The 25,954-nt window shown below is 35.8% G+C and overlaps 4 protein-coding genes across 6 annotated transcripts; 1 reads left to right on the forward strand and 3 right to left on the reverse strand.

Moving 5' to 3' along the window:
• The first annotated feature begins 104 nt into the window (after positions 1 to 104).
• On the forward strand, positions 105 to 2,781 carry LOC105169884 (late embryogenesis abundant protein-related / LEA protein-like protein). The gene is made up of 2 exons (XM_088883233.1): positions 105 to 1,684; positions 1,916 to 2,781. Exons 1-2 carry the CDS (start codon positions 181 to 183, stop codon positions 2,689 to 2,691), a joined length of 2,280 nt encoding a protein of 759 aa, XP_088739359.1. The 5' UTR covers positions 105 to 180; the 3' UTR covers positions 2,692 to 2,781.
• Positions 2,782 to 12,191: 9,410 nt separating this feature from the next.
• Positions 12,192 to 14,191, reverse strand: LOC105169513 (cyclin-D3-2). Its single transcript, XM_011089915.3, has 4 exons — positions 13,351 to 14,191; positions 13,056 to 13,257; positions 12,847 to 12,977; positions 12,192 to 12,763 (listed from the first exon to the last, which is right to left on the reverse strand). Exons 1-4 carry the CDS (start codon positions 13,849 to 13,851, stop codon positions 12,479 to 12,481), a joined length of 1,119 nt encoding a protein of 372 aa, XP_011088217.1. The 5' UTR covers positions 13,852 to 14,191; the 3' UTR covers positions 12,192 to 12,478.
• Positions 14,192 to 15,956: 1,765 nt separating this feature from the next.
• LOC105169514 (Calcium-dependent lipid-binding (CaLB domain) family protein) lies at positions 15,957 to 18,669 on the reverse strand. The gene is made up of 7 exons (XM_011089916.3): positions 18,294 to 18,669; positions 18,081 to 18,185; positions 17,841 to 17,967; positions 17,676 to 17,747; positions 16,802 to 16,847; positions 16,386 to 16,671; positions 15,957 to 16,296 (listed from the first exon to the last, which is right to left on the reverse strand). Exons 1-7 carry the CDS (start codon positions 18,388 to 18,390, stop codon positions 16,256 to 16,258), a joined length of 774 nt encoding a protein of 257 aa, XP_011088218.1. The 5' UTR covers positions 18,391 to 18,669; the 3' UTR covers positions 15,957 to 16,255.
• A 767-nt stretch (positions 18,670 to 19,436) lies between these two features.
• On the reverse strand, positions 19,437 to 25,720 carry PEN2 (PTEN 2). Of its 3 annotated transcripts, none has more exons than XM_011089918.3 (13): positions 25,510 to 25,720; positions 23,891 to 24,337; positions 23,515 to 23,616; positions 23,374 to 23,430; positions 23,200 to 23,265; positions 22,151 to 22,327; positions 21,934 to 22,020; positions 21,787 to 21,851; positions 21,511 to 21,587; positions 21,384 to 21,430; positions 20,786 to 20,916; positions 20,583 to 20,652; positions 19,437 to 20,188 (listed from the first exon to the last, which is right to left on the reverse strand). In XM_011089918.3, the coding sequence occupies exons 2-13, from the start codon at positions 24,317 to 24,319 to the stop codon at positions 19,655 to 19,657; spliced, it is 1,842 nt and encodes a 613-aa protein (XP_011088220.1). In that variant the 5' UTR covers positions 24,320 to 24,337; positions 25,510 to 25,720; the 3' UTR covers positions 19,437 to 19,654. The 3 variants fall into 3 exon arrangements, with proteins under 3 accessions (XP_011088220.1, XP_011088222.1, XP_011088219.1); XM_011089920.3 differs by having other exon boundaries at positions 23,891 to 24,283; positions 25,510 to 25,719; XM_011089917.3 differs by having other exon boundaries at positions 23,891 to 24,322; positions 25,510 to 25,719.
• Positions 25,721 to 25,954: the final 234 nt, after the last annotated feature.

Below are 25,954 nucleotides of genomic sequence, written 5' to 3' on the forward strand. Positions count from 1 at the left end.
GTACTCAATTCATTTAAGAATGGCCCAATTATGTAGGAGGTACTTAACATTCTCATTCCCAACTCCTATAAAATGGTCTGAATCTTCTCAATTCCATCATCAAATATTTCAGAAAAGCAGTTGTAATAATATATATAGGAAAGAGCATTGAGGTGCAAAATTAAGATAGGATTTTGAGCAATGGCGTCTAGGCCATTGAGAATGAGTGTTTTGTTTGGGTTATTGCTGTTGATGCTACTAGCAATAGTAGAAGCAAGTACTCCACCAGGAATAGCCAACAACCCTAGCCATGCAAGATGCTTGATCAAGAAGTACAAGCATTGCTACAATTTGGAGCATGTTTGCCCCAAGTTCTGCCCTGATTCTTGCACTGTGGAGTGTGTTTCGTGCAAACCTATTTGTGGCGATGGCTCCACCGCTCCACCACCTAACTCTGAATCCGGGCAGTCTCCGCCACCTTCGGAGGGAGGCGGTGATGGAAAGGGAAATGATGGTGGAAATGGTAACGGCAATGGCAACGGAAATGGCAATGGTGATGGCAACGGCAATGGCAATAACAATGGCAACGGCAACGGGAATGGCGGCGGAAAGGGAAATGATGGTGGGAATGGAAAAGGAGGTGATGATGGAAACGGGAATGGCAATGGCAGCGGAAATGGAAAGGGAAACGGCGACGGGAATGGACAGGGAAACGATGGTGGAAATGGAAAAGGAAATGATAATGGCGGTGGTAGCGGCAACGGTAACGGCAACGGCAATGGCAATGGGAGCGGCAACGGAAATGGCAATGGCAATGGCAACGGAAACGGAAATGATGGTGGAAATGGGAAAGGGGATGATAATGGAAACGGAAAGGGAAATGATGGTGGACATGGAAAAGGGGATGATAATGGAAACGGAAAGGGAAATGATGGTGGACATGGGAAAGGGGATGATAATGGAAACGGTAAGGGCAATTCTCCTCCACCTCCCCCTACACCATCATCTCCACCTCCCCCATCTCCATCTCCACCACAGTATTCTCCTCCCCCCCCTACACCATCATCTCCACCTCCTCCAACACCAGCACCAACTCCATCTCCATCTCCACCACGGTATTCTCCTCCTCCCCCTACACCATCATCTCCACCTCCTCCAACGCCTACCCCATCTCCATCCCCACCACAGTATTCTCCCCCCCCTACACCATCCTCTCCATCTCCTCCAACACCATCCTCTCCATCTCCTCCAACCCCAAGTCCGTCTCCACCCCCATATTCCCCTCCTCCAACTCATGAGACAACACCAACACCATCTCCTTCTCCATCAACTCCAGCTTCTCCATCTCCACCTCAATATTCTCCTCCAACTCCTACATCTCCACCAGTTCCCACTCCATCTTCCCCTTCACCCTCACCGTCACCATCTTCGCCTACTATATCACCTCCTACTTCAACCCCACCAACATCGCCTCCGTCCCACTCACAACCACCAGCCACACCAACTCCTCCCTCATCTCCAGTACCGGTTTCTCCTTCCCCTCCCACCTCTCCTTCCACACCTCCAAGTGAGGATGCTGCCGGAGCGAGGAGAAAGAGGTGCAGGAACAAAAACTATCCCCAGTGTTATGGTATGGAACATGTATGCCCTAGCTCTTGTCCTCATACGTGCGAGGTCGACTGTGTCACTTGCAAACCCGTCTGCAGTAAGTCCTGCCCTCTCCGTTATTACATTCATATATACAAGTATATATGTTTTTGTGGGTTCATGCATGCATGTCATATCAACCTCTTGTATTGGATAATCCCAGATTTATGAATTAAGAGTGTTAAATACCGTGTGTTACTATAGTTAATTAATTGCTGATCCGATTCCTAACTCGGGTCTTTTCACATGATTGTTGACCTTAATTCTTACGCATATATTTCCAATGTAGAATGTGATATGCCAGGAGCCGTGTGTCAAGACCCTCGTTTCATCGGCGCCGATGGCATTACTTTCTACTTCCACGGCAAGAAAGATCGGGATTTCTGCCTCGTGACTGACCCCAACCTCCACATCAACGCCCACTTCATAGGAAGAAGAAACGAAAACATGAAGAGGGACTTCACTTGGGTCCAATCCATCGCCATTCTCTTCGGCGATCACCAGATCTTCATTGGCGCCCAGAAAACCGCCACATGGGATGACGCCGTCGACCGCCTCTCGCTCGCCTTCGACGGTGAACCCATCGCCCTCCCCGCTTCCCAGGGCTCCACATGGAGATCTACCGCTGTTCAGTCGGCCGCCGTGAAGAGGGACGGCGACACCAACAGCGTAATCATCGAAGTTGACGGGCTTTTCAAGATTTCAGCTAAGGTTGTCCCCATTACTGAGCACGAATCGAGAGTTCACAATTATGGAATCACTAAAGACGACTGCTATGCTCATCTTGAGCTGGGATTCAAATTCTTCTCGCTGAGCGACACGGTGAACGGAGTTTTGGGGCAGACTTACGCGAACAACTACGTGAGCCGGGTGAAAATGGGAGCCCCGATGCCAGTTCTTGGAGGAGAAAGGGAGTTCGCAGTTTCCAACCTTTTTGCTACGGATTGTGCTGTTTCGCAGTTCGGAGGCGGAAAATTGAGCCTGGGCTCCGCCTACGGTCTGGAGCTGCCTAGCATGAAATGTGGCAGCGGAATTGACGGAAGGGGAGTAGTTTGCAAGAGATGAGAATTTCATACACACACTAACCAACTATTTGAGAACCAGTTCAGAACACATAATAAGGAAATAAATAAATAAAAATGTTCGACTTCAATCTTCTTTATTATTTAGCAAAGTCATGATATTAACAACTTGTTTGTAATTTGTTCAATATTATATATCTATATATATTTCACTTCAATTTAAAGTATTTAAAGTATGATTTTATTAATATTCCAATAAATTTAGTATTTTATCGATTCAATCAACATAAGTACAAATAAAAAAATAAATTATAACAAAATCACACAAATTAAGACAAATATCTCCTCAGACTCGTACCAATTATCATTTGTAAGGATGGGTAATGGATCCATTTCCTAACTTACTCTTATGATAATTTGAGAATGTGTTCATCAAAATAACATAATATGTGCTTACAAAATCATGATTCATTCTAATATGTAATAAGATAGTGGTCTATAAACTTTCATGTTGATGGGAATTTTGTTTTTTTTTTGCCTTGAGATAATTTCAAGTACCAAGACGTAACACTAACATCGGATTTGAGCATGTTGGGCCGAAGCTAGGTTGGATTTGAAGTCCTTGTTAGTTGAGCCCATCTAAAATTTACAAGCCCTCATATTCAATCTCCTCTGTCTGATTCAGACCAGGCCCATCTTAGTTTGTTAAATACTGCTATATGGTGAAGTTGTAAATTCAAAGATAGAAAAAATGGCGTATGTATGACTCAAAAATGACAATATCTTAAGTTACCAAACACCTCCAAAATCACAATTAATAAAAAATGATTTTGTATATATATTGCCACACATCCTTCTCATCATAATTGATTTTTAAACGTATTTGAAAGTTTTAATCATGAAAAAAAACTCCAATCTTTAATCACACCAAACTAAAAAAATATAAAATATAATTGTTCGCTATAATTAATTATTATAGTTATAAAAAAAATTATAACGAATACAAATTAATCACTACTCCGCAACGATTATTAGCCGTTGTTATTCAAGTCAGGTTGAAACATTAGTCATAACTAAGATCATGGCAAATATTTTGGCCATAGTTAAAAGTTATGGCAAATATTGTTTAACCTTGTTAACTGTTGTTAATAGTATTGATTTACTATAATTTTTAAATTGTGATAATTTATAATGTTACTTTTTGTAATAGCAATACCTACCACAATATTTTTATTCATTAATTACACAATTGAAATAAAAAATATACACATTTAATTAAATTATCACAACCTATAAATCAATTATTTAGAGTCTATCAATTATTTATCCTAGGAACAAAAGCAAAGAGCCGTTATCTATTTGAGATTACGAAAGATGGGTAGATGATTTTTCATGATTGTGGGGACTCTGTATTTTGAAAAATGGTGAGCAGGCAAAACGCGAAATCTGTAAATATCCAAGAAATGACCTGATTGAAACACTTGAATATTTTGGAGGTTAAGACTTTTTCAAAGTAGTCAGTCAGTATGTAGAGTAGAGGAGGGAGGCCCGGCGGATAGACTGTCCAATAGACACCCAGATTTTTGTCTGAAAGACTCAGATCCTGCAGACATGCTTCCAAACCGCCACCCGAGTTTCACATTTTTGGACACACCTCTTCCCATCTCTTGTCTTCTTTTCTTTACCTTCTTACCCATTAACAGTGACATTTGAGGTCTATAAAACGCTACCCACTCCTATCCCTACTTTCACTAAATTCTTACTAGTTCAAATTTAGCATAATCAAATCAGTTGCATAATAAATAGGAATAATTATATTTTACTTTTTTAAGATTTGGTATAATTATATATATATTTTTTATGATTTAAAAATTACATCTAACATGTTTTAAGCTCGCTTATGTTTAATAAATAAGTCCCTTGTTAGTCAAAATTAATCAATATTTTGTTGATATTAACAAAAAACAAAACTGTATAAAAATTGATATTTACTGTTGATTGATTATTACTGACTTGTTGCAGGTTAAATAATTTTTTTTCGATAAACTATTGTTATAACGATGAAGATATACCTCCTTACATCCATTAATGCGTGAAAACGTATGAGGGTAATTTGGTTATAAAAATATTTAGTTGACCAAAGTCAACTGGAGGTAAAAATGATTCTTTCTTTTAATTTTTTTTTTGTTAATATCAGCAATTTCCGTGATTTTGTATCAGGGGTGTTAGATGTAAATTTTTAAAACCACATGGTGTCTATATTTAATTACACCAAACCTCATGAGAATGGAGTGTAATTATTCCTAATAAATATATAAGACTTGTTATGTAATTGATTGTTTATTTATTTTGAACTAATTACATATAATTGGTTCTAATCTGGCCAAATTCGATCCAAATAGACTTTGTCTCCAATACCATAAATGACACCCTAATAATTAAACCTAACATTTGAATTAGGCCGGCCCGTTAGGCACATGTGTGAGCAGATGTGTGCGTGGATTAAAAGAAAGGGGAAAAAAAACTTGCAATTTGAACAATATCTAGAGGACACCCAACGGTTGAAAATGCAATACTTGAGAATTGATGTGTTGTGTTTGAAATTCATTGAGTGTGCGTGAGTAGCTGTGTGCATGAATTTAAAAAAAGAAAGAAAAAAGGAAATTAGCAGTTAAACAAGATGTAATCAGCAACTCCACTTAATTACTCTCTACATTTGACATAATTAAGTATAAGGTGTGGACAAGTAAGTACAGCTATGGACTTATTACCATTGTAACTGCACATTGAATGTTTTGTCGTCTGCTTCTCCTCTAACATTCCCTTTCCCAAATTGATGCGACATACATGAATTCATAGGGTTCCATTTTGTGGGCTCGACGGGGATATATATTAAATAATTAAGGTCCCAACCCCACCCTGACCCTGTACATATATATATATATATATATTGGAGATTAATTGAAAATATTTCCCTCATTTTCTGTTCTACACACCTCACTTCAACTATTAATGCATCATCAACCTTCTATCACGCAAAAAATGGCATCTACCCATTATTCTCTTTAATGTTCTTTCTCCAATTGGATCCTTTTTCAAATTATTTAACCACCAATTTTGCTCATATTAAATGTGGATGCTATGTCTTCTCAATCTTATACTTATGTGTTCCATAATTTATAAAAAATTATACATTATAAATATTAACTTAAAATAAAATATGAGTATAATTTTAAATCAACAAATATAGTTTGAACGAGATATTTTAATAAAATATATTTTAAGAAATAGAATAAAAAAGTATAAGGGTAATCAATGCCAAATTATTTTGTTAGTGGTGTTTTTTGTTACTTTTATATTTTAGGGGTGTAGATGAAATAAAATACATAATTCAGGGATGGAAAGTTTATTTAACTCTTTTTTTTTTTTTTTTTGTTAAGGGCAAAAATTTATAATTTTACAATGACTTCAAGTACTTTAGTACAACTAGTTGATACGAGAGCAGATTTTGAAGGATTGTATATGTAGTAGCAGCATTCGGTCTAAACAATGTTGTAATCAACTATAAATTACTTGAGTTTGACTAATAATGTAATTGAAATTACTTGGAGAAATTTGTATTCAAAGCAATATAAATATATATATATACACTTTATTTATTTATTTTTTTAAACTAGCCATCGTGTTACGTCATCTCTGCATGCATATAATAAATAATATTTTATATTTTAAAATAGAATAAAAATATATATATAAACTAACACATCAAATTTATAAAAAAGAAAAAAGAAAGAAAGCAACAAAGAAAAGAAAATTCTACTTAGGGGTATTATTGGCATAACAATAAAACAGGTATTGCAGTGTCATAATCACAATTTATTAGAGAAAAGAACATTTTCTTTTTATATAGGATAGATAATGTCCCACATCTGGAATACAAATATAAAGAAGGCAGAAGTTGAGGCGCTGTGTCTGATCTCTCGTATTGAATGCATGGATCTTTCTATCACGCAGAAAATGGCATGTACCAGAAACTAAGCTCTTTAATGTGCTTCTTGTACCATCATTTTCTACGCCTTAGCCCACTTGCAATCAATGAGAGCTTGCTGCTACGAGGGCCATTACGTAATTTCACCATCATCGAGATGGAGAAGAAATAATTACAAATAATTCGGCTCACGCGAGGAGTGTGCAATGCAAGTAGACAGCGTCAGTTTCAGATTCGTACACAGACACAGCCCAATTGGATCTTGGGCCCAAATGGATGGATGGATGTCGCAATTCATCCCTCTCTCTCTCCCTTTTTCTTTTTTGTGTGTGTTTTTGGAGCAATCAGTTGAAAGATATGGAAATGAATGTTGCTTCATCAGGTGGGAGTACGGCATTTAATATTTGCTGGGATTTGAATTTTTCAAATCCAAATTGTATTACATCATTTGTCCTACTTAATATATACATATTATGTATATAAAAATTAGATTGCTTATTCTGTTTTGAGAAAAAAATTCCTATTTATGACGTGTATATATTAAATAGAATATAATATATAATAAGATTTAAAATTGAAATTTTCTGTGCTGATTGCATTAAATTACTAAGATGGTACTTCAACGAATATTGATTTCGTTCCAATCTTTTTGTATTATGATATATTCTTTGTTGTGTTTTACATATATATATGTATATATTTATTGAAAATGAAAAAGAAAAAAAATATACATTTAGAGAGTCGTCATTTTTACTATAATTATAACTCTATTTGTAGATATCCAAAATAAAAATATTTTGTCATCTTAATTGGTCACCTAATTGACATCTTATTTTACACTCTATTTTGGTCAATATATCTCATGAGATTTGCGGCATTTCCCTAAATATACTCTACTCTACACTAATTATCTACAGCATATTAATGTCCTGAAGAATCAAAACATATAAGGAACTCTGCTTCTATTGCAAAATCCGAGGAATTATTCATGATACAAATAGCTATGTAGGCATATTTAGGCACAAAAGAGGCAAATGCTTATAAATCATGGTTTGTGAAAGACATTTTCACCCATAAATTTTGCCATGCAAAGAAAAGCAATTCGAGTCTAATTCAATGTGTACGTGTTTATGTCATTTTATGTGAATTTATTATAATCTATTTTATAGGTTTTTTTATGTTGATATATAATTAATGTAATAATGTAATTATTGTTTCTTAAAAAAAAAAATGCAAAGGGCCGAATGTCGCCACAATTTTCATATGGATATGTATGAATTGTCATAAAGACCCTTTGGTAAAATTAAACGAACACAATCATAATTTTTATTTGTCTTCCGAATTAAGAACCTAATTTTTTGTATAGAGAATCATCAAAGTATAGTGTGTAGGGACCAAAGAAAAGCTACAAGATTTAATTTAGGAGGGAGGGAGGGGAAGAGGAAGAGGAAAGAGGGCATGTTTGGTTCTGTCCCTTACAGCTTTACAGCTGTAAGCAGACAGAAAAAGAGTGGAAGAGGAAAAGGTAAAAAACTATTGGAGCAAGGGTGGGCTTCTTTTTTACTTTGTCATAAGTTGAGTTGAGACTTGAGATGGCATGTGGTTTTTACTAATGATGCAATAACAAGAAGCATGGTAGGTCAAAAAAAGACAGGTTTAAGGCAGGCACAACACATCCTTACCCTTACCCTTTACCCTTTACCCTTTTACTCTTACCCATCATACTATTATTCAACAATTATTTTGTTGTGGGGGACACACTGACCTTGTGATCTTTCATTGTTTGGACTTGTCTACCCAACTTCTACTTTTTCCAACTTTTCCATTTCAATTCTTTCAGTTGACTTAATCTAATTATTTCAACATTGTCTTAATCTTACATGCATCATACTAATTTTGTGACATTAACATTGTATATATACTTACAAATTATTGTCACTAGAATGATGATTATGGTCGCGCAATAATTAATTTTAAAGTAAATTGTAACTGATTCTCCTAAAATGTACCGTAATTACGAATACCCCCTAAAAAAAGAAAAAAAAGAGAATAAATGAGGGGCATAAGGGCATCTTCCACGAAATCAAAGAGTTTTTGTCACCTGAATTCGAATTTATAACTTTTCATTGATCGTGGAGAGTACACTGTACACCTCTTTTCGAATTCCTCTTTTTTCCTCGTATGAATTATATTATGTGATTCGAGTTTAAAATTTTCAAAAATAGTCAAATCCCATACTGGATATATATTGAAAATTCGAAAAAACAATCTCCATTAGATTTATTTTGAGGTACTCAACTAAGAATTTTCAATACTTAAATTAGTTTGAGTATGGAATCGAAATGGTAAAGTAAGTGTATTGTTTCTAAAAATAACATATATTAATCTTAAGTTATTCGAAATACTTATAAAAACCAAATATTATTTTTCATGTCTAATTTATGTATATAATTTTTTTAAAAAAAAAATTGCTATGTCGGGTTGTGGGGTCAAAATCGATACGACCTGACTAGATATCTCGAATTTTGGTCTTATTTGAAAATTTAGAAATTATAGGAGGGAAATTTTTATGTTTCTTGAAGCAATCATTACGTCTATTATTATTTAATTCTTTGTTCTTTTTAGTCAAACAAACGATACATAAATATAGATGTATTATTAATCCAAACAAATTCGTGTTGCCATGCCATGATAGTAGAATCATTCCAAGGCTGTAGACAATTAGCATGCATGACATGCAAAATCAATAGAAATAATTAATTACTATATACTGCCAATGCCATATTATTCAAATGGTCTTAAACCATCAAGATATAATTATTATTTAGTCTATTTCTAAAATAATTTATTGTGTTTTTCACTTGTTTTCTTTAAATACATGATTTAATTTTAACAAGTCACGTATATCTGATTAAATTTAATATTTTGACATACTCAATAATATAATCTGCTAATGAGGCCTTCGAGTCTAATAAAATTTTGAGTTCGAATCTAATGTATGTAGATGTCCGCCTATTTATATAGTAATTTGTAATTTATTATTTTTATGTGGAAGTTCATTAATTAAGTTGCTATATATGTGTTTATGGAGTGAGTTATTAATTAAATAATCTTATACTTTACTAATGAGTGTGGATTATGTGACGCGTAATGACAATTAGGTGAGATTGCCCAAAGATCGGGGCACCAGAGATGAGAGGTGGATCAAGATTTATTACAGATATAAGTGGATGATGATTATGTAATGAGCCAGTTGGCAAGCATGGACCAAGAATATTCAACATGCTTGTCTACTTTAATTTTATTATATAGTGCTCCAGAAAGGAGGGGAGATTAAAAATAAATAAATTAATTAGTTAAAAGTAAAAGTTAGTGTGTTTTTATCTTTAATACTCGTGCAGTTCACACTTGGAATCTCAATTACAAAATCTAATTTGATAATTAAATATTAACAATTTGATAATAAACTTGTTAGATCGAGGTAAAAAAGAAAAGAAAAGGTGTTGGGATAATTTTTATAAGGATAAATGATGATTTAATTCCAATTATATAGAAGTGCTTGATTTTGCACTTAATTAGAAAAATACCTAGTTGAATATAAAGAGAATTTTTGAGTTTTTTGATGTCATCATCACATGAATATCATATAAATGAAAATTGGATTTTATATATATATTGTAGATTTGTAATTCTGGTCAAATTAGGCATGAGTTTGAATCTTTTCTATTCGTAGCAGTGAATCCTTCAAATTTATACGTGTTGCGTAATTGATGCACTTTGATTAAATTTTATTCAATAAAAAATTGGTAAATTACAGCTATTTTTTCTGGAGTCTCTAGATGGCGAGGTGGACATTTTTACTTAATCCTTGCTGATTTTTTTTTAAAAAAAATTGAGAGTGGGTAAAATAAATTATTCATAGCAAGTATTAGTCCATAAAAAATATTTTAAAAAATGTATAAAATTATAATTCGTACGTTAAAAAGGCATTTTTATTAGTTCATATTCAAAATCGAATGGAAGTCTAAGCGGAGGCTAATAGAATGAACTTGTTGTTAGACGAATGTTAAAATTACGGAGTATTTATAATTTTTAAAATAATAAAGAGATTTTTATAATTATGTCAAAATACTCCTTAATGTTTATAATTAGAGAAGGGAAAATAAAAAATAAAAAATGAAGAAGAAAAAGGGGTTCTGCGTCTGGCTCAGTCTTTGTGAGCAATCACTGTAGTGATCATTCTGTCTCCCATCCAATTCTCTTTACGTTGACCAAACAGAACAAAGCTTAATTTACCATTGCCCACAATAAAAAGAGAAGGAACAATATATTTAAAATAAAATATATTTATTTATTAATGTACCACAATAATTAATAAATATTAATATAAAAATACTTAATAAAAAAATATAAATGCTCAAGTCGTTAGTGCTACTAACAACTTGGACATTAAAAATTACAAAAAAATAAAAATAAAAATAAGGGGAGTCCCCTTAATTTTGCATTCTACCCATTTTGCTGTAGAGTTGCAATTTTTTATTTTTTTTATAATATTTTAATAATAATTCTCCTGATTTTATTAATAATGTTTCATTTTAATGATTAAAATTTTATATAAGATTTAAAATTATAAGTTCAAATCTTAGTAGATATGTGAGCATTTATTTTATTTAATATATATTATTCAATTATTATATCATAAATTTATTAATTGAAATTATTACTGCTAATAACTAATCATAATTATAGAGCTAGCATTTAAAATTTGATATCCACGTATAAGGATAATCCAAACTACTTGTCATTATAAAATTTTTGGTCAGATAGTGATTAATTAAACATAAATATGATTATAGTTAATGTTGCAAAAATCAATAATTAAGCAGAAGAATAAAGCAACGAGAAAAGGAGATGGTCGTGGTTGTAAAATTAGGGTGGAATTGAGGGGTGAGTGAGTATGAGTTTTGTACCCTATTTTATTATAAGATAACAATTAACACGAAATTGCAACAATATTACAATGCTCACGCATGCATGCATGTCATATAACATACTTTTATTTATTCCTACGTACGTCCTATATATATATATATATATTTATACAATATACAATAAAATTAGAAAAGAGAAAATTAAAAAAATAAAAAAAAGAATAAAGAGAGATTCTTGTGAAACTAGATCTGGTAATAATTAGCTACTTACGTACAAATGTGTACTTTATTATTTATTAAAATTATATAAAAATGCATATAATAGATGAATTAATTAAAATTAGTATTCTGGAAAAAGAAAAAAGGGGTGTTCCCTCAAGGTCAAACCCCACTCACCCTCACCGACCTCTCTGTTTGTATATGGATATGTATCTTCCCTCTATTATTTTTGGGCTCACATGCAAACAAACTTTGCAACAAATTTCAGAGAGCTGAAAATAGAAAGATTAGGTCCATCCTAATTTAATTATTTAACATCAAAATGTGCTTCAATTCATGAAATTATAGATATGTCCATATGGAGTAGCAGCAGCAGTATATATAGTATCCTCGAAAGAGACGAGAGAGAGAAATATATGTCTTAAACTTAAGTAAGAAGGAGGTAAGAGAAAAACAAGAGTGCAGATATTCTTGAATTGCTTCTGTCTCTTTTACTCTTTCCTCTTCTCTCTTCTTCTCTGTAAGTTGCCAGCTCTTTTCTTTCTGCCACTACCAACTCTCTTTGTTTTTTTCTTCCCTTCTTTGCACTATTGGCAGAGCTGTTGATGAATGTAGATGCCAAGTAATTAATTATAGTACAATACAGTTGAACATAGAGAGAGAGAGTGAGTGAGAGAGCACAAGTGTTGTTTCTAATGAGGGCTGCTCCCAGTTACAGCGTCCACGAAGACTCTGCTCAGTGATGGCAGTCTCATCTGCTGTTCTTGAACCCTTCTTTTCTTGAAAATGGTCTGGTGGGGTGAAGAACAAACGCATGATCCCACTCCCCATGATGACTCGTTTGAGCTATCACAGCTGTAAAACTTGTTAATAATACCATCTGCGCTGCTGCTTTCGACTTGCCAAATTTTGCGCTTTAGAGGGTTGCTGTTTGACAGTATATCTGAAATAACCTCGTAGCAATCATCCACTTCTCCCTGTTATAATTAGAGGGTTTAACAATGGAAGGTTTTATTTCAAAAATATATGTTGCGGAAAAGATTTAAGTAGAATACAAAACCTTGCTGATTTTGAGTACAGCAAGAAGCTGGTTTTCGTAGTGAATGGCATTGGTAGGCTCAACTTGATGAATAACGTGAAGCATTGTGGCAGTGGCCATGACAGACGGCAGATAAAGTGTGAATCTTGAATCTGCAAATAAATCATGATCATCTAATCTTTGTTTAATATGAACATACATGAGATAGATGGATTTTGATTACGACTGACCGGAGATGACTGAGAGGAGGAGATTTTCACAGTTCCTGAGAAACTCCCAATGGACGTAGCTCTTGAGTCCAAGCCTTCTTATTATGTGATCAAGAAAGGAAAGAGGGGTCACTGGATTCATCCTCCATTTCAGCGCTGAAAGCACCAAAACCTCCATTCTTTGTATGGTTTTCGCCTCAAACACATACTTTGTACCCTCCACCTATTCATCAACCATCCAAAATATTTACAAGAAATTAAAAAAGGCAAGATCTGGCCCGGCAATGTATCATTATTAATGTAGCTGGTTACATACTTGAAGATCCAAGAGAAGAGGAACATGGGTTTCTTCCACTTTAGCAGCTAGAGAGAGACAAGTAACAGCAGCAAGCTGCATCATCCATGGCTTATCTTTCTGGAAACTCAGGCTGGACAGAAACCTGTCGAGGTAGTTGACTGCAAGAATCGCAGTTAGAGCTGAAAACCCGTAATGGGCATTGATTTTCAGAATCCACTCCACAGCTTCTTTCCGGGATAGAGAGAGAGCAAAGCTAAAGCTCGTTTCTTTGACGTTGTTTGTTTTGAGACAAGAAGTTTGTTTCTCCTTGCAGAAGAGGGAGTGAAGCTCTTCATCGTCCCAGAACAAATCTTGCTCCAACAACAGCAGAGGGGAAAGAGATGGATTCCTGTCGTGGTGGTTGAAGGTGACTGCTCCTCCACTCTCTTCTTCTTCGTCCTCAACATCTCCCCATTTCTCTTCCTCACAATAAAGAACATCATCAAACAAGGATTTGTTTGAGTTCTGGTGGACAGCCATCCTATTTCTATTCCTATTGCTCTCTACTGATAAGAAGAAGAAGAAGAAGAAGAAGAGGCGCTGCTTTCTTGTGTGTTCATTATACCAGAAAAGAAGCAAAAAGTAAAGCAGCAAAACCCATTCCAGCTATATATTACCCTTTTTGCTTCTCTCTCTACAAGACTTTGTTTCTCTCTCTGAATCTGAATGGAGACTGAGACTGAGACTGACTGAGGAGGGAAAGGAAGAGAGAAGGACGCAGCAGTTCTCAAAAAACAGAGAGAGAGATGATAAAGGGAGAGATTTTAGCAGAGTGGGTGTCACGCTTGTCCTTTCTTTATAGCATATACACAACATTACATACATTCTAATATTATTACATCTACAACTTATATATACTCATTCATGATTTCTTCTTTATTACTTTCGGAAACAATTTCGTGTCTTGGCGGGCTGCAGAAAAATGTAAGGGCCAAGGGGGCACGCACATCAACCATGGCCCCGCGAAAACTACCTCTTATGCAACCATTCATTAACACACACTGCAACACTCTAAATTAGATTATATTGCATAACTCCCCCCCCCCCCCCCCCAAACTTCTAGATTTTGCTTTTGTATTTATATATATTGAAGCGTATATACATTTTAGCAATGAAAAACAGTATAAATTCGTACATATATATATATTTGTAGCGATGAAAAACAATACAAATTAGTATATATATATATATTGAATTCTTATTAATGAAATGTCTTAATTGATCAAAAAAGAAAAAAATACGAGTTGTCGAGGATTGAAGAAAACTCTATTGTATTCAAGCAAAGTACGTCCTAAAATAATTATATTCATAACGAGATTATCGTATAACTTAAAGAGAGTGAAGCGTTTTCATTCAAGAAAAATGGTTATGATATATAGTATGAGAGCAGTATGCTATAATTGGTCCAAGCACTAAGCAGCTGCATGAAAAGAGGGGTGCAATGGGAGAAGAAGGCTGAATTAGGGTAGAAAGCCATAGAATGTGGCCCGAAACACACAGTAAAAGAGGTCTACATATGGTATTGGGTGTGGGTTAGGGGCCTCAGTAGTAGTTGTATCCATCGATTTTTAGCGTAGAAAAGCCATTAATATATAGTGCCATCTTGTCTGCCCATCTTCACCGCTAATAAATAACCAGTGGATATTTGTGTACCAATTTTAGACAAGTTACCCCCTGTTTTCCACATTCTCTTATTACTGTTATAACTGCTCTATTAAAATGATGATATCATACATTCTGAAACCACCCACAACAATGAATCATGTTGCTCCCATTCACTCTCAATTATGCTATAATTTATATATACTGAAGATATTCCCCTCACAGATATTTCCTTTTCCGGTGTAAATTATTCATATTGGTTTGGTGGTACATTTTTGCATTAGGACTTTTTGGTTAAGTGATGCCATCTCAATCCAACTAAACATTTCAAAAAAAAAAAAAAAAAAAAGAGAAAAGGTTAATGGACCTTGAATCAGCTTAAATTACAGTTGTTATCCAGTTTTAATCGTCCCATTAATCCAAAACCATGAATTAATGCATGATTCCCGTTCAAAAGTCAATAACGACTGTTTCTTGCATTTTCTGTCACAAAATATTTTCATATACAATCCAGGCCTCAATCACTTATCCTGCTCTTATTTATATATACAAATGGGGTGGGGGTGGGGAGGAGTGAGCTGATAAGATCATAGTGCATCTGATATTGAACATGAAAAGTGATGAACGCTACAATACTCAAACCATCCAAATGTAGTCAAGTATGACAATCTTGATCATCTTTTTCCGACGATACCCACTGTTCGAACCAATAATGATAGTGTTCACGAGAATGGCAACAATGCAACCAGCTGGGCTTCCACTATTCCATCAATATTCAAGAACCACCAACTCCAACCACTTATGTACCAAAAAGTGAGATCTTAGAAACTAAGGACGAAAGTGGGACGCCGAAAGGAACCTCAATTATCAAAGCTGTTAAAACTCCATCACGAGGTCAAACAACATATGACAACTATTGTTGACATGTCTAATCATCTCATAATTTGAAATTATTCACTCTTATAGTGACTCGACTTTACCACTGTCATAGAACATAAATTTTTATAAAAAATTCTCCACGGACAATATATCTCCAAGGATCATAGAACCAGTCAACCAACCAATGAAAAAATACAAATTATCGCTCCTTTTTTTCTTACAACATTTTCCTTGCATATAACAATGTCCGCAACACCGATCTACGACATAAACATTGGACACTAAAGGTACAATTAGGGAAGAAATAAAAAGATACAGTAACTACTAGGTGTAAAGTACAAACTCGCACTAACAGACAACAAGTCGGCTGCTTTTCTTGGCTCGCTGTACAACAAAGCATGTCTTAGAATGGTGGAGGAGGATAAGGAGGTGGAGGATATGAACCTGTTAGAAAGCAGAAAACTTGATGTTAGCGTTCAATATGCTGTAGCAGGTTGATTCTGCAAAAAGATATAGGTTGCAAGATCTCTTACCGGGAGGATAATAGTGCGGGTCTTGGGGAGGTGGGGGATAACTTGAGTATGGTGGCGGATATGATGATGTTGGCGGATATGATGGAGGGTACGCAGCTGGCTGATGATGATATGGCGGTGGGGGATATCCTGCTGAGTTTGGAGCATATGAAGAATAAGGAGGTGGTGGAGCATAACTTGTCGGTGGATAAGAAGCTACTGATGGAGGTGTTGAGTACAAAGGAACTTGAGGCCCCGGTGTACCCGCATATGGTGGCGCAGATGGAGCATGGTTAGCCGCTGGTTTCTGAAATAGAAAAGCTTTCTATAAGCTTCAAATATAGAATTCTAGAATGCAAGCAAAAAATGCCATTTCTTGTCTGAACGGCAGAGCTAATCAATATAATCATAAGATGGAAAAAATCAATCTAGCTTACATTGGCATTAGCATAGTGCAATATCAGTCGAACTTCTCCAGCATACCTATAAAGAAAACACACATTAGCCATTTACAAATTAACACCTATTGGAAAAAAAAGTACATGCATGCAAATGCATGAATAGAACAGCATAATTCACTGTAGAAAATTCTTGCATCTGTCAGTAGCTTTTCACAATGTTATGTTAATTTATTCATGTTTTACATAGCATCATTCTCAATGCATTGCTTGAGATCTATGATTGGCAAAATTTTATGGTAATATTCAACACCTTAACTGAAAATGTGAGCCATAACTCAACCCTAGCTGCATGTCGACAAGCACAAGAAGCCAAAAACTAAGTTATAGTTTCATCTTCTCATGCTTGAGGCTAAGGCAAGCTTACACTAAGTATTTTTAGAAGGTAGGGTCAGTCACTAGGAAAGGGGATAAATTATTCACTCAGCTCAGCTTCTCAAAGTCCGAGGGGTTAGTTGACTAATTAGCTATTGATTCGTTAAGGGATCTATTCCTGCTCATCAGCAGAGGAGCCAGCTATTGTTAAAAAGGTAAAACCACAAACTTGTAAGCTGCTGCTAAAATGCTCTTATTCTTCAGTTGAAGTCCAAGGGATCCAGAATACATTTCTTTTACCATAGAGCCTATTTAAAAGATGATGAGGTCTCGACATTAGCGTAAATTGTTTATACAACAATAGACGCTCATAAGAAAAACTGGGATAAAATACAAACTCTCTAAGCACTTCAGAAATCTAAAGCAACTGGCGTTCCTAATATACAGAGAACAGACGCAACGGAAAAAAATACACACGCCGCTCACTCACGAAGCAATGAATGTAATTCACAGTGTAGTTCAGTTTAATATGATATACCTTCCTTTCTTGTCCTGGAGTGGCCATGCGGTATCATCATAGCCCTGAGATAGAACTTTTTGCAACTGAACCCTAAAAATACACCAAATTCAAGATCAGTACTCTATACAAAAAGTGCATGAGATTCGAAAGAGAAATGGGATCTACAAAGAGATAAAGTATTACTTTCCGCTGCCAATGAGATCGTCGAAAGTGAGAGTATTGCTGTTCCAGACTACAACAGAGATCTCCCGCAATCCTTCTATCAAGGTAAACACGAATTTCTCTTGAAACGTTGGATTTTTTCCACCATCTATACAAGTTTCATCCAAAAAATTAACAAATATAAAACCCCAAATAACATTCTTTCTAAAGCCTCATATTAAAACAAACGAATTACCATGAATCTATCTACACACAACCTACCTGTGCAAGTACGCGTACGAAATTTGGTGCTAGCATACTCGAGACAAACGTAGGGATCTTGCCTAGAAATCCACTCGGTGTCTTTCAATTTATTACAACCAACAACTGAGATCCAAGACACCACCACAAACAATCGCGCACATTAATTTCACAAAACAATAAAAGTCCACAAGAAATAAGAAAAAGGAGGAGCAGAGAATTTGGAAAACATACCAGTAACCTCGAGAAGTTGACCCTGGATGCCAGAAACCGACATGGGAGGAAAAGATGAATAAGAAGGAAACGAGAGTATAGCTTTATTGTCTACCATCACCAACAAAAAGATGAGCTTTTATATATCCTGAAGTCAAGAGTATTTTAATGGGAAGACCCGGATCAATTTGGTGTTAAACAAATGTGAATTGAAGGAATCAAAGACGAATCAAAATTTTGCAACTGGGGTTGACCAATTATGATGTGTTCTGAGTCTGGGGTATGGGATTTCTTCTCTCCAAGGCGTAATTGATTTAGATAGGGTTTTGCAGAGGAATTTTTCCAAGTAAACTCCAGCATTTGGATTATTTAGTATCTGGGTGCTTTCATTCCACATTTCTGCTGTGGACCAGAAATTAGCGCGTATAATAATAATATTCTTTGGATTGGAACTTGGAAACTGTACGCGTACGTATATGTATTTTCGTATTCGGTAAGGCATCTGGGGTTATTAATATACCTTATTTTTATTCTATTTTAGACAATTGAATTTATAAACTTGAGTTGTAATGGAATTTACAGAATCTTGATGGCTAATTCATTGGTTGACTTGGTACGATTCTGATATTTACTCTTTGTGCGAGATTAGTGTATGTTGCATATGTTTAGTCCATTTTTCTCCGGAAATGTATGCAACATTTTATAGTAAATTTGAACAACACAGAAATAACCAAGAATGCAAGAGTAATAACAAGAAATATAACGTCCGATTTTCAACTGATTTCTGGAATTGTTGGATGTGTATATGGTAGTGGCATTATCCTTTCGAGGATTTCAGTAGCAAACATTTGCGTAATCAACTGTAAGTAGTACTTAAACTTAATGACTTATCGCAGTCGACCATAAATATGGTTAAGAAATTTAGCACCCGAAATAATTGAACAAGAAATTTGGCATCCAATCCAAATAATTGAACCATGCGACAAACGACTTGTAACCTCCACAAACTAATAAAAGTTTGTACGGCTTCTCTTTGCACGACCAAGCCAAAGAGATTATGCGTTCCTGTCTAACCATTAGTACAGAAAACAGGTGAAGTGATTTAGCTCCGCAAAATCTGCTACTTCCAAGATGTATACTGCAACTAGATACAAGTCTGCGGGGTGGAATTAGATGACTTAAGTATATTATAATGGTAAGTTTTCCTTCAATTTTACCAGATATATGAAATACAAACAGTTCAACTATATCCATCATCAAACGCTGCATATCCAAACAAAAACCACAATCTATAATGAAATGAACGAATAACATGGGGCCTCAAGGCTGGACTTATGAATATTCACAAGCATGTATGTACAGGTCCTTGACGCCGCCTTCCCTTAATCACTTTCATAATCATCATCATCTCCAAATGAAAAAACTGATGCATCGGCTGCCATTACCTTGAACTCGCTTACCTCCCCAACTGAGTTGGAGAAGTCGGTTCCTGATCCTCCAGCAGTTTCCTTCTTTACCTCAGTATGTGGAGAAGGTGAAGTTCCTAGAGAGACTTGTTCTGTCTTACGCGTCAGATCTGCAATTTGGTTCGAGTCAACATTGTTGTAAGGCACAGCATCTTTTGCAGCCACGGTTCCAGAACCATGGGAAGAAATGCCAGTTTGTCTGGATGAAGACACAGATTCCTCAGCTTCGCTGTCAGAGAACTCATCCTCCTTTTTCTTAGAGTTCTTTGCAGCTGCAGTTGCAGCAGCAGCTTCCTCAACGGGTGCGGGGCTAGGTCCTGACACTGTATTTGCACCTGAATTTCCAGACGATTCACTAGGAGACCCAGATGGAGGTCTTGATGAAACAGTAGAACCATCATAATCCACTACCACAACCTCAACTTGGAATCCTGGGGATGGTAGTTTTCTCTGCGAGCAAGTAGCGAAGGGCAAATTTATGCACTGTATGGTGAATCCTACATATTTATAATTTGGACTGGGAGTACGAGAAGAAAAAAGTCATGCCAAGGCAATTTACATGGTCATGAAAGCGACTAAATCCATATATAACCACAAAAGCTTACTAGTAAGGAGAATAACCAGTACTGGCTTATCCATTCCCACACCCACAGATGAGTTTGAAAAGCAAGAGGGAAAATTAGGACCAACAGAAGAACTTCCAGATCTAGTAGCGGAAGAAGAATAAGATGCATATAGAAAAGATCCAAATATACATATGGCAAATCATCTCCAAATCTGGACCCATGTTGGATGTAACCCCACAACGCATCTAAACCAAGGCCTGGCTGAAAGTATAATTTACCTTGTCGAAACCATCAAGATCACTTGTGTTTAGAACTTTTCGGTTCTCAATCATTGTTGTGTTCAACCAGCTGAAAATTAGAAAATAAAGCAGATTATAAATGCAACCATTAGAAGGCAGTAACATTTTTCCATCGTATCATTGCAAAGAGGGACGAGAAGCTAATGATCAAGAAAAGGTTCAGTATCAGTAGTTTATTATACCAATAGAAGTCCCCTTGGCGATCATGAAAATGGACTTTGAAATCACCAGCCAACTCTGTCAGGCCCGGTTCCCCAGGGAGGGCAAATACCATTATCCCTTTCTTAGGTGCGCTGAACCAAAAATCTTCAGGCTGCACAAAAAGCAAAAGTATAATTGAATGTGCCTAGGCCATTAAAATTTCACCAATCTGAAAAGCAAATGATCAAATTCAGTGGTGGCTATATGTGACAATGAAAGCAACATTTTTGCATAACTGCCTGCTTAATTGATGAGTTTATGACAAATGCTCTCCTGAAATTTCCATCAAGGATAAACAACTACGAATGTGATATATCTTTGAAGGAATAAAATTATTAAAACCATATTAGACATCATAGTATGATCGAAAAGTATGAATTTTCTGAAATAGTAAAGCAGCTCATATGTCTCTATTTATGAAGCTGTATAAATTTTAGTCGAATTTACCAGCAAGGGTCATCATGAATATGACTGATTACATTGCTTTGAAGATGTCATGAAGGTTCATTAGCACATATTAGTACTTAAATAAATTATTAGTTCATGGAAAGACATCGATGTGCAAGAAGGATAACATACCGACAAATCCTTGGTTCTTGAATGCTTTTTTGTTGAAAAGAGCACACCTAAATAATTGAAGGTATAAGTTGGGATAAATTTAAATAGTAGAAAATTGAAAGTGCACCCATCGACGCAAGGCGCTAACCATTATGATCAGAGACTGTTATGGAGGGCCTGATCCAGTACGGGCACCTATGCAGCCGAAATCCTCTAAGCATGCACCTGCATTGTGCAATTTGGTACGATTTCCAAAATCTATCACACTGACAACATATCTTTTTCTATCCATCATCTCATCTTACAACTAATTTAAGTAAATATAGTAGGACAAGACAGAAGGCTAATGATAAAACTTAAAGATCTACTTCCCAAGACTAGAAAGCTAATCCATACAAAATATAAGATCTGAAATAGTGCATACCTACGACCAGGCTGGTTTTCTCCATTGAAGTATGCCAAAACGCGTTCAAAATACTTGACATATCTCTATAAGAATAGAACATAGATACTAAAAGGTCCATAGGAGCTTAGCAATAAAAGTTATCAATTTGAAAGGAATTGGACTCACAATTTGACTAGGTAGAACAAGTCCTTTTCCATCAATACACCTTTTCTGATTGTAATAATCAATTGATTCCTCGGCTGTGGGGAAGAACTAAAAGATAGCAATAATGATGCAATTAGATCTTAATGATAGGGACATATCCTTTAGAAAACAGCTCCGTATCATTTTGGTTTCCAATAGCACGCGGACAACCCCAGAGAAGAAATATTATCAATTTTACCTTCAGATACAGAAGAAGACTAGAAATCATCAATCCTGTCCTGGCCATTCCAGCTTTACAATGCACAACAACGACATTGTCAATATCTTGCTTCAACCACGAATAAGCACTTTGGCAGAATGAAATGATGAGTTGGATGGGAGGGCAATTATGGTCATCAAAAGGAAAACTAGCCACCTGCAGAAAGGGAAAAGATGAATGACGTCTCAATCACACGCCTCAATCAGCAAAACTTTTCAATGTCATGCACAATCCTGAATCCAGAGAAATTGCCAACTTATCACACCGAAGGAAACCAAGATAAGTTTTCTGTGTCCAACAGGATGTGTACAGCACTCAGTTCTTATATAACTAAAAAAATTAAACTCATTCCTTCTGAAACTCTAAGCAACATTTGGATTCAAAATAGTTGGAGACAAGGCAATGTTTATCGTAGTAATAAATTTAAAAGTCTAAACCCAGGCCAAAGAACAGTACAAATGCATGTTTAGAACTTTGGCTCAAGAAAGTTTTAAAATCCACTTGACAAGTGAAAATCCTTGAGTCCGATATAAAGCTAATTCATTTAAGCTAATCTCATTTCAAGTAGACAAGGAATAAAAACTCAGTCTGACACAATAACACAGTGAAACTAACCACGTTCCATATTCCATCCAATTCCCCGAACCTCGGTTAGAATTTCAATGCCAACAAAAAAGAATAAATATTCAGGCAACTCATCCCCTTCACATGGCTCCCATAACAACAACACTGATGGGATTGGAGGAAATACTAAAGAAAGATAAAGTAGAGGATGCTGATAAAAGAGGGAAGATGGGGTATTTGGAGAAAACAATACCTTAAGAGTGTGCAAAACAAAGGGTTTTAGAGAGGTACCAACTGAAGAAACACTGTTAAACTAAAGACAAGTATCACAACTGCTGCAAAATCCCAAAGAACGGAAAGGATAACCATGGGCAAACCAACACAGGATCACAAAATAATTTTCATAATATGAACATTCTTTTTGGCTAATCAACATAATTAGGTAGAACAGAGAACACACAAACCTTTCCCTCAAATAAAGATGCATCGTACAATCTTTCAGAACAGAGGTTATACACTTTGTATTTGTCCTGCATGATTTGAATAGATCAAAGGTGAAGAGGTGAACAAGTGATCCCATTATTGCCATATGATGTTACAAAAACTTAAGGTGGCAGAAAATAGTATGCACTCATTACCTTGTGATAAGTCTCAAAGAACCTAATTACTTCCTCCATGTGATTTCGATAAAATCCCTGAAAGCAGTCATTGCTAACTTCAGCTTAGCACCAACCGAAAATAATTCATGTACTAAATTTCAGATAAATTGGACTTTATACCTCAACATAGCCAAAAAACCCAGAGCTCATATCACCAGCAGGGAAGCCCATTGCAATAATATTCTCCGTGATGTAAGTCATATCCAAATCGAATCCTCCTTCCTATAGAAACGAATATCATGAGGCCATTGGGAAGTGGTCTACCAAATGTAACACCAGAAGTACACAACAATTTGCATTAGCAAAATGCAGGCAGCTATCTCAAAATATGGCATTTCACATTTTTCTCATGTATAATGAAACAAATCAGCAACAATGTGCTTAGAGGTATCATAAGAAAAGAGTTATTACAGCTTCAAAGGAATTGCATAAGGGGGGAGAAAGGACCTACTTATAGTAATAAACCAAAACCTAATCGTCAAAGAGAGTGAGCCACCTGGTATCTTCGCTTATTTTGAGACACAACATGACGAGCTTTGACCTGCACAGCCTTCACCGCATTCTTAGATGAGTCAACTAATCCTTTTGTGATGCTTCCAATAAAACCTGATTGTTGAGTTGGTGAAGATCCACCAGAACTTTCCTCTGATTGAGGAGATTTGGGAGACGCCCGCAATCCAAGACCACTAGTCAAACGCGAAAAAGTAGACTTTCCAGGGTTTTCAGATGGGGATACCTCAGGGGATCCACCAAATGGCTGGGGAATTTTCAGATTTTTCGCCCAAGTGGAGATGCCAGAAGCAGAGAATTTAGAAGGCGCATCATGTTCAGAATTATGTGGCGCAGATTCCACAGAAGTAGACATCTTTACATCTGCAGACTTGATATCCTGCGGATTTGATGAATCAGGAGATTCCAAACTCATTTCCTGTAGACCAGATTCCTTAAAGGTGTCCAACAGAAGAAGTATTTAACAATTAAGAAGCAGTTCAACCTAGCAGTACAACTGAACTACGAGGCAGACAAAAGAAGTTGAGAAAACGCTGAGATTCAGTGGGAGATGTTTGTAGAATATCACAGGAAACAATAAAATTCCACTATATTCCCTAGATGTAAAGGTCAAAACAACAATAAGGTGTAGATGATCCTACATGTGACAGTTGGAAATAAGAAAGAGCATGAAAATCGTTTTCGAAAGAGGGAAGTTCAGCTTAAGCCTTCACAGGACCAATAAGAAATTAGCATAATTTACAACATAATCTACCATATGGACTGCAAATGACCAAACTGAACTAGTTCTAACTTCTTTGCAAAAAAGTGATCGACATGTCATAGTTACAATTAAGGTTGTATAAAAGCTACACGAACCAGTAGTTTATTTCATGATAAACAGAAATAGAAGACAGACGGATTTAGTGTGACATGAAGGATATACATAGATCAAACATGAGACTACATGGAAAAAGCTGATACCCGCTTTTTCCATGTCTCCAAAGTCCAAAGCTCAACCAACAATCTGACAGAACAGTTCATAACATTCCCCATGAACCCACCCCAAAAAAGACAAACAAACAAACAAGTAAAGCATACTCAATGATGCATTTGTTCCAGATTACAGTATCTGCACTCAATACAGGAGTGAGAAGTTTCATTTGCTCAAGATTATTCTACACATTCCAGCTAGACAGTGAAATTAAGCCAACACAAGATTCGTGCTGCGGAGTGTTATGAATACCTCTACACTTGATCATACTCAATAAATTTGGGAAAACGAGAAGAATCCAATTAATGACTAGGGTAAGAACCCCAAGCTCAAAAAGTCTTATCTAGCAACAAAACCTTAGGTCAATTATTAAGATCAACAGCACGATGCATAGAAAAATGACCTCGCAGCACAAAACACCAATTCCTCAGTTAAAATCGAGTCCACTAATTCGCCCAAATCAATTCCTCCAACGATCCAGACCACAGACCTTCTCCAAAAGGGTGCAAGAGAAATGGGCGAAGCATTACAGCTTTCATATCGTAAACAATTAAATAGGGAAAACAAGACAGTAGGTCTTGAGTGGGTGTGAATAGACACAACAAGAGACCAGCAAAGACTCCGAAAACTACCTGAAAATTGAAATCGTAGTCAACGACGGGGAGGGGCAGCGGGTGGCGGTGCTTGCTGGGGTTTCCTAAACGACGTCGCACTGTTCCAGGGTTTCGCGAAATGAAGCGACATGTGACAGTGGACAGTCTTCACCTCTCTTATTTTTCATTCACTGTGGATTTCTGCTAGCGACTTCTTCAATTCCGCCACCTATACTAGCGACTTTTGCAATTGCACGACTACTTTTCGAAAATGATGGCTCTAATCTTTTCAAATAATAGAGTTTTTGCCTAATCTTCGTGATTTGACAAAGGAAGCCCTCTTTTTATACTAATAAAGATATATATAATAAAAAATAAAATAACCTTAAACAAATTCAAATACAATTGAAAATTATAAAATTACGTGACTTGCTTGTGAAAAAATAGAAACGAAGCTATATTTACCAACTGCACTATAAATTTA

Source organism: Sesamum indicum, linkage group LG8 (assembly GCF_026168435.1).
Source record: "Sesamum indicum cultivar Baizhima isolate 11 linkage group LG8, ASM2616843v1, whole genome shotgun sequence".
Lineage (NCBI taxonomy): Eukaryota > Viridiplantae > Streptophyta > Magnoliopsida > Lamiales > Pedaliaceae > Sesamum > Sesamum indicum.

What these genes read in the sequence shown, in the direction of transcription:
- PEN2 (XM_011089918.3), bottom strand. Translation starts at nt 24,319, where the DNA reads ATGAGTTTGGAATCTCCTGATTCATCAAATCCGCAGGATATCAAGTCT. An exon ending in TCTTTGAGACTTATCACAAG is followed by an intron (nt 23,266 to 23,373) that starts GTAATGAGTGCA and finishes CAAATCATGCAG; the next exon opens with GACAAATACAAAGTGTATAA. An exon ending in ATCTTGATGGTTTCGACAAG is followed by an intron (nt 20,189 to 20,582) that starts GTAAATTATACT and finishes ACTTGCTCGCAG; the next exon opens with AGAAAACTACCATCCCCAGG.
- LOC105169513 (XM_011089915.3), bottom strand. Translation starts at nt 13,851, where the DNA reads ATGGCTGTCCACCAGAACTCAAACAAATCCTTGTTTGATGATGTTCTT. An exon ending in CCTCCTCTCAGTCATCTCCG is followed by an intron (nt 12,978 to 13,055) that starts GTCAGTCGTAAT and finishes ATTTATTTGCAG; the next exon opens with ATTCAAGATTCACACTTTAT. An exon ending in CTGTACTCAAAATCAGCAAG is followed by an intron (nt 12,764 to 12,846) that starts GTTTTGTATTCT and finishes TAATTATAACAG; the next exon opens with GGAGAAGTGGATGATTGCTA.
- LOC105169514 (XM_011089916.3), bottom strand. Translation starts at nt 18,390, where the DNA reads ATGGTAGACAATAAAGCTATACTCTCGTTTCCTTCTTATTCATCTTTT. An exon ending in TCAACTTCTCGAGGTTACTG is followed by an intron (nt 18,186 to 18,293) that starts GTATGTTTTCCA and finishes CTTGGATCTCAG; the next exon opens with TTGTTGGTTGTAATAAATTG. An exon ending in TCGTACGCGTACTTGCACAG is followed by an intron (nt 17,968 to 18,080) that starts GTAGGTTGTGTG and finishes AAACTTGTATAG; the next exon opens with ATGGTGGAAAAAATCCAACG.
- LOC105169884 (XM_088883233.1), top strand. Translation starts at nt 181, where the DNA reads ATGGCGTCTAGGCCATTGAGAATGAGTGTTTTGTTTGGGTTATTGCTG. An exon ending in CACTTGCAAACCCGTCTGCA is followed by an intron (nt 1,685 to 1,915) that starts GTAAGTCCTGCC and finishes TTTCCAATGTAG; the next exon opens with AATGTGATATGCCAGGAGCC.